At 35.8% G+C, this 14,052-nt stretch overlaps 1 protein-coding gene across 2 annotated transcripts in view; it reads right to left on the bottom strand.

Annotated features, from left to right (window-relative positions):
• The window catches only part of SPOCK3 (SPARC (osteonectin), cwcv and kazal like domains proteoglycan 3), a 237,720-nt gene that overhangs the window by 81,973 nt on the left and 141,695 nt on the right, over nt 1-14,052 (bottom strand). The window contains exon 5 of one of the 2 annotated variants that reach the window (XM_080371193.1): nt 8,411-8,537. The exons of the other annotated variant lie outside the window; for it this stretch is intronic. Within the exon in view, the coding sequence (XP_080227319.1) occupies nt 8,411-8,537 (127 nt within the window). The remainder of the gene's footprint in view (nt 1-8,410; nt 8,538-14,052) is intronic. 2 annotated transcript variants of the gene reach the window in all.

Consider the following 14,052-nt stretch of genomic DNA (forward strand, 5'->3'; position numbering starts at 1 on the left):
ATGCTCAGAACTTTCTTAGGTTCTTAAGTTCTTAAGCCTAAATCTTCCTAATTTTTGCTGTTAGTACTTAATTTCTAAAATGTACAAAAGATTTCCCTGTTCTGTCGCAAACATACGTGGATTAAAAACTGGACAAAACAAAGCCAAGGCTCCACATGTAATTTTCTGAATGAAGAGCTAGAGCGGCAAATGTTGCCACAAACCCTAATTTTTATCTTCCACTTAGCCCACGGTGGCCTATGATGTTCCTTTTTTTTTTTTTTTCCTCTGAAACTTTGCTATGATTCAGAGGACCCATCCCTGATACTCAGTCATATTTTTCAGTTCGCTGTCTGTCTCTCAATTCTCATCACTGTCTAGTTCTGTTCTTTCAGGACTTAAGTTATTCCTTCAGACTTTTTTTTCTTGTTTACTCAAGATCTCATGCAAGAGTACATCTGTTTGTTCAGAAATACTCAGTTTCACTTTGATCTCATGGTTGATGTAAAAACCCAAGCAAGCAAAGCATGCAGCATTGTCTTAACTTGTGGAAGAGAGGTCTATTGTTACTTGCTTCTTGCAAATTTAGCAGAGGTCAGACAGCTCAGAAGTCATCGGGCATGTAAATAAACACTTCAGACAAGAAATGACCGCAGCTGGGATAGATCACAACCACACCCCTGAAGAAAACTGATAAAGGTAGAATAAAGGCGTATTTCCTGAAGGACTCCGTATTCTCAGGAGAACCTTAAGAATTTAGTTGAGGCTAAAACATTCTGAACATCAACAATTCATTTCTTCAAGGTTTCTTCTTCTTCTTTGGGTTTTCTTAGGGTTTTTCCCCCCAAGAGGGAGCATGGCACGTGTACATTAACATTTCAAAGGCTCCTGAAGTGAAGAGGAACTTCACAGCAACAGGCAGTGTTGTGAAATTCACAAAACCCAGAAACTTCTGGATGTGTGTTTCCATATGTGGCTTTGGATATTTTAAAGTGAAATCATTTTGGGAGGGAAGTGAATGCAGTTACCAGGCAGCCCATGAGAAAACCTGAATCCCAGACAGCTTTCTGTGGTCTGATTGAAGAACTGTTTTATTTGAGAGCCATAAACGTAATATGCCTGAGCTCTGATAACATGTATTTGTCTAGTATCACAATGTTGAATGCCAAGTATGTCTTATTAAAGCCCACTAAATAAGATTAATATGCATATAACTGAACACCACACAAACATCATCCCCCTTTCGATAATAATTTTAAAATTCTAAATTACAGATGTATTATAAGCAGAAAATCTTAATTATATAAAATCATAGTATACCGGCATCAGAACGTCAGAAATACTGAAAATGTGAAGGAATATTCAAACAATCCTGATATGTCTGAATTTGTTTTCATTCAAGTATCTACACGGTAATTGGTTCATGTTACAATATTTCATTGTGAGCTTCTCAAAACTGGAAATAATTAGAAAAAAAAAAGGCTTAGTCTTGGAAGATGATTCTTTAATGTTACAGATGTTATACCTCACTGACATCTGCTAAATTACTAGAACTGAACATTTTCGTTTTCTCTGGGAGAGTATTAGCTTATAGCACTGCTGGTCTAAATTTCCATTACGGTGTCTGATGTTGCTACTTGAAATTTCACAGTATTTCAGTTCCTTGCTAAGTGCAAGCATGACCTACATTGACAGTGTGTAAAAATATCTGTTTAGAAGCTGAACACTTTGTCCTGTTTGATTAAGAAATTTAATTGCAAGTTCTAAAAAAAAATTAATTTGAATAATTACATTTTTTTTCTAGTAATTTTCATTTCATTTGCTGTTCTGTAGCTGTTCAAATGCTTCCTGTTCTGTTAATTGCTAAAGAAACTGAAATGGCTAAGTAATGTTAAGGACATCTTTTCTGCCTGCTACATCTAAGTTGTTCCAAAACCCTTCTTAAAAAGAAAAATAGAACTGATTTTTAAGTAAATTAAAGATGCAGAAAACGGGAACAGGCTCTGTTTTAAAGCAACAAAATGATCCATGGGTTCACTGCTGCTTGATAAGCATACATTTACATTCCACTGTGATTAAGAGAAGACAAGGAGACATATTCAAGGAAAAAACCCTCAAGGTTCCAAGGTTTAGTGCACTGGGAAGTGATGTCTGATTTAAATATGCTGTAAAAAACAAACGGTGCATTGGAATTCAGAAAAAAAAAAAAATAGAAGAAAAAAAGACAGCCAGCATTTAAGTTAAATTTTTGGGTGGGTTTTTTGGTTTTTTTTTTTGTTGTTGTTCTTTGTTTGGTTTAAGGTACCATTGCGTAGCTACATGTTTTATCCTACAGGATATTTAGGAAAATGGCCCCCTTTAAGGATCCAAACTTACTGACTTCCATGGCACACTGGTGATAGGGAGAGAGGGGGAAACTGCTTCCGGGGGTGGGTGGGGGTGGGGGTGGCGGGGGGAAGTATAATCCTCCCATTCATACACCTATAGTAAAATGAGAAATGTCTTTTTGGTATATTTTCTTCCATTTCCTCACATATCTGGAGTGCCACCTTGAGTACAAGGACAATTTAGGTGGCCATGGCTCTCCCTTGCCCTTGGGACAGGAAAAAGAACATTCCAAGGAGAACAGGACGAGATGCCTGGGGTGGGATATAAGGCTGTCAGAGACACGAGAACAGAAATACACCACGCACCACTAAACTTCCTCCTTTACAGGAAGTGCTTACGTGCATTTTCCATACTACCTCCTACATCAGCACACTTTAGTGTCTTCTTTCAGAGCATTATTACTGTAATATTTTAATATTTTCGCTGGGCCAAGACCTGAGCCAGTTTTCTTGTTTGCCATTTGCCACTTTCAATCTCATCTTCTTTAATCCCATTCTTATAATAGATTGTCTGCTACAAACTCTCAAAATTTGTTTTGAAACATCTCAAAATAGGTTGACATCATCTTGTTTCATGCCCACCATCTTTAACTGCTCTCATTCTTCCCTTACAAAAAAGTTCTTTTAGATTTGTTTTGGAAAAAATGCCCAAACAAAAGCCTCCAAGATCATAAAAACCCTCTTACTCCACAATTTCTACCATCTTTATCCTCCTCTCCACCGAAATCATGCTCACTAATGAGCTTCTGCTTGGTAAAATTGAGATAATCTTCTCTTCCCGGCCCCTGCTTGCAACCAGCACAGCTCACCAACATCTTCTCCATTGTTTTCTCAGGTGCCTTAATGTTTCAGACAGCTACACCAACTTAAAAACATTATTTATTGTCTCCTAATGCTCCAGACACACCTTTCTATTTGTTTCTTTTCAGAACTGCTTTCTGCTCCCCACTGCCACCCCACAAGCATATACGCCCATGTTCAGCTCCTATGTATTTCTGCCTGTATACGATGTGGATACATTCTCCTGGAAAAGAATTCTTGTGCCAAAATTATTCTGATTACTTTAACTGTTAGTTCTAGTTAGATTTTGAATACTATTTTCAAAAGATTAACATTTGCTGGTTAACGTTACCATTCAGGGAAAGACCGTTCTCCAGGTAAGTATGGGTGTCTCTAATGCTACCCAAAAGTTTAAGAAATCTGAATCTTTATCCTCCCAACTTCACTCCAAGCAATTTGATTTTTCTTGTTTTACTGGTTGTCCCATTTGACAGTGAACACACAAATTTAGATTTTCATGAACAGGTTCTGAATGTGAGTTCTTTCTACATGCGTTATTTTGTACCAGTATACTGGTGCTGTGATATGAGAGTTATTTAATGAACAGTGACACTTGTTCACTTTCCCCTACTTGTCCTATTCGTTTATTGGTTTGTCCTTCTAGCCTAGATTGTTTGTATTCTAGAGAAAACTCAATACTGTCTTAAAAATCAACGTGAAGGCATTACATACATGAAGGCTTAAGAAAATGTTTTATAGACCATAAAGCAGTGATTTTTAACTTTTACTGAAGTATTTAAGTTTATGTATATTTTAATGTAAATCCAATATATAATTCCATATTAAACAAACACAGCATTCTGAAAAAGAAAAAAGGGAACCAAATTCAATTCTTGCTAGTATAAATACGTCATCCTAGTATAGGAAATACTGAGCTGCTCAGAATTTCAAAATATTGAAGATTCCATAAAGTAATTTGTCATCTAAAGTACCATCTCCGTTCTCTACAGCTTTAGCAGCTATTTTGAATGCAGTTGATAAAAAAAGATATCAGTTACAAATCATTTGGAATTTTTAGTACATCAGCCTATTTGGAAAACTGGATTAATTAAAGTGAGTCACTGTTCTGACATTTCTCTGCCTGCTTTTGAGTCCCACATCGTATCAATTTACAGGTTCCAGACAGAATTTCAGGCATTGCTGGCAAAACCCATTGATGGCAGATGCTGGAAAACCAATCTTTATTTCCTGATTTTTGTTATTGTTAACCTTTTTTTAAGCATTTAAACAATAAACAAGGAGTCTCCACCACTTCTGTAAAGATCCGTTTATCCTGATCATGTACACTCCATGAATCACTAAGACAGACACATTTTATCTCACTGACTACTGGTCAGTCTCAGTCAAGAAAGTTTGCTGCCAGGTTGGGGGGTTTGGTGGGGTTTTTTTGGGTGGTGGTGGAAGGAGGGCTGGTTGTGGATTTTTGGTTGTTGGGGTTTTTTTATTATTATTTGGTAAATAAACCTGTTTTTTTGGCAATGTACCTCAGCCATAAGCCCTTCGTCATAACAGTCCAATGCAGATTTGGTCTGTAGAAGGCTTTAAAGTTATCCACTTGAACAGGGTGATGTTGGCTGGGGGTTGTGCTTGGGAACTGGACAGAGACATGAATCTTTATACAGAGAGGCCCATTTTAACAAAAGCTGCTTTTATGAGAAAAACAGATCCGTGCTGGCAGAGCACCTGGAAAAAGCTGCTGCTTCCAGCTGCAAAAATATGGACCAGCATGCTGTCAAATAATTTATTTCAGAGAGATTACATTATTTTATTACTAAAGATGGCAGGCAATGATTTAACCTTATTATTTTTGGCTACATTTCAACTGACAGTAAAGTCTACAGCAGATTGCTTAGTAACAAGGCAGATAAACACTGAAAGGCATAATGGAGTAGCCCAATTTAAAAAGTAAGACTGACATACATTGGATCAGGTTTGTTAAAATTACTTTGATTTCCTATTAGTAAATAGTAGATATATTTCTAGAAATATTTTCTGAAGTAGAAAGGAGATGTCAACGGCTCAGGCATGTGGCCTGAAAACTCACAATAACCTAATAAATAATTTTAAATCAATTAAACTTTCATAACAGGACCACATTTAAAATAACAAAGATTAAAAATGTTGATGCTTATTTTTTATGCTTCCTCCACACAAGCTGTCTTATGCCAAACACACTGCTAAGAGATACAAATTATCAAGTAAAAGTCTTAAGAATACCTAAAAGGCATAAAGGCAGCAATACTTTTAAAAAGAAAAATGTTAAAATAAGGATAACCTGAGAACAAAAAACTAGGAATTTAGGTTCATGTAAAATCATAAACAGAATTTGGATAAACAACCAGTACCAAACTTCCTCCTTCACACAGTGATTCTATGCACTGCCTCTCTTTTCACCCTTTAATGAGAAAGAAATCATAACTTGGGAGATTGAAGAAAACATTTGAATATTGAAGAAATCTAAATCCACATATCTATCTTTAAATATCTGACTGTTTGCTTTTCTGTACCTTTTCCATCTTTGAGAAACTAGTTTAGAAAAATCCATTATTTTTTCTATTTATACCTAATAGGGATGCCATAAATCACATGAAGTTTTCATAGGTAGGAGAAAAAATATTTCATAAAAAAATCAGTGTCAATATGAAACCAAATCGAGCAAATTGTTGCTAACAATAGAACTGATCTAGGACTTACTGCCAAGATGATTCTGGAAAAAGATCATAAGGCAATGAGCATATTCTAAAGATTAATTGATTTCTGTGGTACTTTCCATTCAAAATACTGAAAACATTGCTCATTGATTGTATTTAAGGTTAGATTTTGTTATAGCGGGACTACTTGTTGACCATGTTCAGCCTAAGAAAACTTCAGCCTATGATACCAGACAGCAGAGCTGTAATGAAAATATGCAAAAACCACTCAAAAGACAATTCATCTCATGCATGACCATACATTTTTTCCCTTGAGGCCATCTTTCAGAAGGCCCAGTTATAAAAAAAAGTACAATATGTGAGAACTGTTCCAGCAGAAGCATCCAAGCCTGAGCAGCAGCATCTCATCCACAGTTACACCAGCTTTACTGTACGCACGCTGGACAGCAGAGAGTTGCATCCCTAGGTACAGTAACAGCAGGAGGTGTGTTGCTGCCACAAAACACCCCATCCAATGTGCACTCTGTGTCCTTTTCCCCCCACCTACTAATCCCAGGAAAGACGAAGCTAAACACAGGGTGCAGAAGCTGTCCTGGTATCAGACGCCACGTTTTTCCTGGAGAATGGATGGGGTGCAAAATATATAGGGGTACCAAAGCCCTATGCTACAGCACTGTTTGAGAATTCCTAGGGTTAAAATGAATAACCTTCAAGTTATAACTTTCAAGTGCCAAAGTTTAGAGAAGCGCAGAAGGTAAAACTAGGATAATGAAGTGTAACACACACGCAGTATTATTTAAAGGCTATTAGATAAAAGTTGTTTGTAACACCACCCTGGTAAAGAAATGGCAGGATCTCTTTATACTGAATTTCTTCTCGCATAATAATTAATGTTCACTTTGATTACTCAACATCTCAGCACGTCATATTTTTACTTCAATATTCTTGTAATGCTAATAATGAATATCTTTTCCTGTACACTGCATGTGACCAATTGTGGGCTGAGATCACAGTAAACCTGACCTGGCCTCCTAAAACGAATAGGAAACAAAACATCCTTACCTGACTGTGGATAAACTTAATTTAGAAGTTAACCTTTCTTTCTACACTGTGTACCTGTTGTATCTTTTTTTTTTTCCCAAAAAAGCAAAAAACATGTATGAAATATTTATAGCTACATAATTTAATACACACATTTGCATGGGCTTGGCCTGGAAATGGAGGGCATTCTCGCAAAGTAGTATCCATCCTGTAACTGCCAGCTGCCTGGCTTTGTCCTATAATACCATTACTATTTACTGAGTTTTCAGAAAATTTATTCTACAATTTCCCATAGTCATTGACAAATGCATTCTAAATACAAGAAAATTGCTATATAAACTCCAACTGGAGCTTGATGATACAAAGAAACTAAACTTGCCTGGAGTAAAGGAACACAAATATTCATCTTTATGTCAATTTTTAAAACGACTGTTCCTGAAATAACCTTGCAAATACTTTCCTTAAAATGCTATATGGAATTTTGTTATATATATATAAGCAACAAACACAGAACTTCTCCATCTCTATCAATTTAATCTAGAAGAATCTGCATCATTATTATTATTACTATATTTGTCTTGAAGATACTATCTACTATTAGAAACACTTCCTTAGGGGAAGGACATGATGTCAGAATGACAGAATACAGCAGCTCCTCTTGCGCTACTGAACTGCATGCTATTTCTGACAAAAACAGGTTCATCAAGAGTACACATTTGTTTCTCCTAGAGAGGATTCCATTGTTAATATTGGACGAACATTCTTCCACTGAAAGTTTTAAGACATTGCTAAACAATTTCATTTGTTTTCAGCATTATGAAGTCTCCTCTACCTCTTAAGTTTCACCTGAGCACTGTACTAATGCAATCCCATGTTTTTTGGGCTTCAGCACATTATCTTTTCTTCGAAAAAGGTTAGGTAACAGTAACATTTTTTTAATTACTATTCTGTCTCCAAATAAGTATGACAGAAAAGACAGGAGGGTTCAGGAATACAGAAAGATTTGATTACGATCTTAAAATACACAAAATGCTGCTCAAGAAGGAAAGATATAAAACAATTACTTACACGACTACATTTTTCACCTGGGTCTGTTGCATCTATACCTAGGTGCTTGGAATGTGAAGCATCCCCTCAACAGTTAACTGAAAAATATGATTTAACATGTTTATCCTACCCCTAACTGGCCACATGCAACACGTCTTCTTTACTCAACACCCTGTCTTGGTTTCTGTGGCAGACGGTCTTAACCTGGAACTCCATCAGACTGGGGAGCACTCGTACGCTGGCAGTCTTTGGGTGCTACTCTTTCAAGCTGCTTAGGATTTGCTACCATTCTGCTTTTTTTGTCTTATGATATACTAGAATTGCTGTAAGTTGCAGCCTGTAATATATTTTTTTAGTCAAAACAAATAAATGGTGATTTGTGTTACAATACAGTATTTTACTTTCCAAGAGCTGGAATTGACTGGTACAATGAAATAATAATTTAGTTCTTTATTTAATTCTTACCTGAGAAGAATATGTGTGACCATCTGATCCACAAACAGGATTGGTATAAACTACTGGACACTGCTTGCAGTTTGATGAAATGGGACCACCCCTCCACTGTTTATGGCCTAAACCAGCCTCTTTCATACTGTAAGTAAACAAAAAGTATGTAATTCTGATAAGCAGTAGTAAAAATAGAACATATTCAGGGTATTTTAATGAGCTTTTATAAACAGTAAGCCATACATAATTTCAGCTGTAAAGTTTTCTTCTAAGTAAAGAGCTCCCAGTCTTTGGTATGCACTCGCTCACCTTTGTACGTTACTACCGTGATACTTGATACCTGTGTATTATTTCACTTTCTAAGACATCCTGGTAGAAAAAGACGATTAAGATGATGCTCTGGTGACTGTTACACTTAAATATGTCTGACTTGTATGATATTTAGGTACTGTTTTGTTGTTATTAAATATTATTAACGGAGCTGTTGTATTAATACTGGTGTTTAAAGAAGTAACATTTAGGTATCAGAAAATTATATCATAAATACTTACATTGGAACAGGTATGTGGTCATTCAGGATACTGTTTGCCCACTTTTGATCACTGCCTTTCACAGCTTACATTTCATAAAATTCAGACTCTAGCACCCAATGTAAAATTCAAGAGAAAAAAAAAAAGCCAATCCACTGCAGCACAGAATTGATCAGCAAAAGCATGTATATATGCTTATGCAAACAGACAGATATAGCTAGATGGATCAGTTTAACCCAGGAAAAAAGCTACGCTGGGTCAGATTAAAAGTCTAAAATAAGTTACTGACACTTCCTCAGACTGCTCTGAGTCCTCAGACTAGTACTACCAGCATTCAGTAATTTGTGATACATGGCCATTCTCAGATAAACATGTTTCCTCTCTGTAGCTTTGAATTAATGTTTATTCATGATTTTTCCAATAGCTTTTTGCAACTATGAAAGCATTTAGCAGCCACTATATCCTGAAACAGGTGTTTTATGAAAGCCGCCTGATCCATAGGCTGACCTGCAATATGTTTTATATATTAACAACTTCCATATATATAGGAAAATAGAACAATAATGCATGATTTTTATATTGTGTTTTCTGCTTGGGATCTTATGGAGAAATCTACAAATTATTATGCTTAGAATACAGCAATGATTTATCAGGACACACTCAAGTATTGAAACAAAATCAAACAATGAGGCAGAACTCTTTCAGCTTGGCTCACGTACTGATAATCAAGAACTGTTTTGCTAATATAACCATGAATCACTGTTTGAGAAGAATTTGTCTGGAGTAATAACAAGAAATGAAACCAGAGAAAATAAACTCCTCATCCTCTGCTTTTACGATGTGCAGAGTAAAAGGCCAAAAGCACACACCTAACAGTAGACCGAAGATGATCAAAACCAAAACCCCACTTCTCAGCAATACTAATGCTTTAATGCTTTTCGTAATTTTGGGTGTAAAATTGTTTTTTAAGAAGAAAAAAATCACAAACATGTAAGCTATAGAAATTTACATTCAGATTGTGTTTTATGGTGAAATTTTGAACTGCGCAGATATTTTCACAGTGTAAACAGGAACCTGAAATATGATGTACACAGAAATTATCAGTTATTGCTGAAAAAGCCAGTAATAGCTTTAATTAAATGTAGCATAATGAGCAGTAAAATATTTGTACAGGAAGTTTTCACATCCATCAGGAAGTATAAAAAGAGGAGACAATTCAGACATAACCACAGTAATTCATAACAAATAACAATCCCTTCTGCTGAGTTGTATCATTTGAAGAGTAAGTATAAAAGTATAAACCCTTTAACTTCTATTAAAGAAAAGCAAAGTTGAACTGTATCTTTGCTTATGTATAAGATATAGCAATAATTTGACTATTATTGCTCCTCTCACTTGAGAGATTTCCCATCATCCACATGAGCTCCAGCGTAATTCGATTATTTAGATGGCTGCATCTTTCTCTTACTTCTTGTTACTTTTATAGCTCACAATTTTCCAGAAGTGCCCCAGTAGCCTGAGTTTACCTACAGGATCAGAGTCCTAACTATCAACCCAATGCAAATTCTATTTATCTGAGATACAGTAACTTTAAAACACTGCATAAATCAATTGCAAAAGTTCCAGACATCAACAGGGAGAGCCCTACTGATATCAGGGGGAAAATAAATAAATAAATAAATAAATAAATAAATAAATAAATAAAATTGGAAGCAGGATTTGTGAGACATGCAGGGGCTGTTGGGTGAAAGACAGGCTAGTGGTCATTACTGGGGTTTAGCATCCTGCACCCTTGTACTTGCTCTCAATGAAGTTTAAAGACAAGAAAAGAGAGGAACCTGGGGGGTGGCGTGTGGGTGATGATGAAGAAAAAAGCCCTTTAAATTGAGGAAAACAGGTAAGTACAATCACCTAAAGGAAGGAAAAGAGAACAGTATGTTTCAGGAAGGACCACAAGGCAGGTGGACGCTAGAACAAGTTCAGGACAGGGAAACTGCAGGTCTGTGACAGCCAGTGGAGACGTATAAAAAAAATGGAAAATATTTTAGTAGGTCAGATAGCTTCCCTTCTCTCAACTAACCTCTGCTTTGTTAGGCTCTTCAATGCAGGCCTTCCCAGGGCACCCACTTAGGGTGAAGAGGGTCAGGTTTCCTGTTACATACAGAACCCACCTGAGACCTTCAGCAGATCACTTCTCAAAATCTTGGTTTCTATATAACGAATAATAATTTTTGACAAAACAGAAATATCTGTATTTTTCCAAATTCAGAATGGAAGTTGTAATGATAAATAAATGATAGATAATATTACTTTGAAGGCAGCAATACAGAAATACATGGTCATGGAAACGCTTTGTATGGACATATGTCCAGAAGCTTAAGTACAATAATGCAGAAACTAGATTTCTGTATTACCAGAGCTGCCAAACAGCTAATTATTGATTGTCAGTCACTGAAATGACAGGCAAATATGAAAAGTCAATTAAAAACATTTTTAATACTAATTATGCTAGATGCATGTACTTCATAAACTATATTAATAATGCCTTTTACTTCTATATCCAAAAATTTCCTTTCACTGTTATTATCTAATTGCATTCGACTTGTTCCTGTTGACTAGTTCTTTGCTACCAGGCAGTGTGGGTGCTTTTTTTTTTTTTTTTGAAACTAGGCGATGAGGATACATAGAAACTATTGACATGGAAGTGAGAAACTATTTTGGTGATATAAATCACCTTGAACTAACATCATTGCTGTATGTCCACAATGTCATGAAATAAGATACAGAAAGACTGCTTAACTACAAAATAAATAATTGGTTACTGTTCGCTTAAGATATCCATATAAAGAAATATATTTTTATATTTTTAAATGATAGGAAAAGAAATAGTAAACAAAGAAATCTGTTACTTTACTGGAAAAATCACTTTCCCTTTTCTTTTCCTTTTATTTATTATTTTTCAATACAATAAACAAGAAAAAAACCTCAGATCACTGCAACTTGCAATTACTAAAATTCTGCTATTTAGTTTTGTGATTTGTGATTATTTTGCCAAAATAAATATACGATGTCATGTAAAAGCCAACCTCTTCCACTGACGAATTCTATACTTCTAAATTTCCTGAAAAAGGCTTTGGAAACCATGTAATAATAAAATACCTACTACTGAATACATAGGTTCTGCCTTAACTTACACCTAAAGGGTAAAATCAAATATATGGGTTTAATTTACCAGGAAAGTTGTGATTGCATTAATTTGCATACACCAAATTGTGCATATGCTTTTATACTGCGTATGCAACAGCATGCCTAGAAACATAATTAGCCAATCTGCCCAATTACCCTAGCCTATGTACCTGTTTGCATACATAAACTTACCTTTCTGTATACAGAGTGATTGGGCCTGCAAATACTTTGAGAATGCTTAATGTAACCCAAGGAAAATTTAGCTGCAAGCAACTCTTTGGCAACGTGACTTATTTAATGATACCTATAAATGCACAAGCGCCCAATTCACTTGAAAAATATTAAATTTTATACCAGATTTGAGAATCTTCAAAGACAGGTCTACAAATACAGACTGACAGAAACAAATCTGACTTATTTAAACCCTAATCTTTCAAAGAACTCTTGTAACACTTCTCTGATAACTACATTTGCACTTTTTAGAGCTTTTAGAATTATCCCAACTTAGAGACTGACTGATTATGTTTTACCATGGCCTTTGAGGGACACAATCAGGCTTTGTCAGAATAACTTAGTAAGGAAATACACTTCTAGCACAAAGTCCAGTTTGCTTTCATTAGAGTTGACTGGATTTCCTTCAAAGTTCCATTTTCATATGGAAGCACCCTGGAAGAAAACTACAGCTATCAATACATTGTGGAGATGTTTTTTTCAAATGTCAAAAGAAACCAAGATCATATTGCCAATCTCTGTGTGTCTATGCTTATATTATTTTGACATGCTTCCTTATTTTGCACTATTCCTAACAAATACAAGAAAATCTGTATTAAGAAAATAAAAATAATGAAAAAAATTGAGACAAATAAGGCAAAAGTTAACAAAGTTAATATGGGAATCAAAATACATTGTAGCAACTTTAAATTAACAGTGTTGGCAAGATGTTTGTGTTTATTGATGGACCATCATAATGTATACCAGGTAGATGTAGGATTATAGAAATTCAGCTATTATTTATCCCCAGCATCTGCACTGAATACATTAGATTAGAAAATTATGCATGATCTGTCATTTTTGTAAGGATCATAAAGCATACATACTCAGTATGTAATACAGAATTTAGAAAAATATTTCTTTCTGTGCATGTAGAGAGAAAGTACTATTTACTTATTCGCACCAGAGAAGAAAAAGAAATAGATATCTTAAAGATATCCAATTCTTACTACCCCCCTTCCCCTACTACATGTATTATTAAAAAAGATATAAACTTTTTAAAAAAAATTATGGTACTTTCTTACCTTACTGTTACACAGCTCTAATATTTTCAGTAACATTCTGCTTAATTTTGCCAAGTAAAAAAACCAGTATTTCATTCCAAATGTGCACATACTAAACTAAAATCAAAACAAAACAGCCTTATGTGTTTTAAAGGAAAACATTTTTAAGTAATGCTGCTGGAATTTCCTGGAATAGTATTTCCTTCATTTTGACTGAGTGAATGAGGTACTATAGCATTTTAATGAAACAGAAAAAACAAAGAATGCACAACATCAATCATAGTATCATTGAATGGTTTGGGTTGAAAGGGAGCTTGAAAATCATCTCCTTCCAACCCCCCCACCACAGGCAGGGACCCCTCCCACCAGCCCAGGCTGCCCCCAGCCCCGTCCAGCCAGGTCCTGAGCCCTGCCAGGGATGGGGCACCCACAGCTGCTCTGGGCAGGCTGGGCCAGCGCCTCACCGCCCTCACGGGGAAGGATTTCTTCCTAATAAGTAACCAAAATCCACCATCTTACCATCTGTCAGCTGAAAGCCATTCCCCCTTGTCCTATCACTGCAGGCCCCTGTAAAAAGTCCCTCTCCACCTTCCTTACTACCCTCCTTTTTGGTACTGGGAGGCTGCTGTAAGGTCTCCCCGGAGCCTTCTCTTCTCCAGGCTGAACACCC

Source organism: Falco punctatus (genome assembly GCF_963210335.1).
Source record: "Falco punctatus genome assembly, chromosome: 1".
Classification (NCBI taxonomy): Eukaryota; Metazoa; Chordata; class Aves; order Falconiformes; family Falconidae; genus Falco; species Falco punctatus.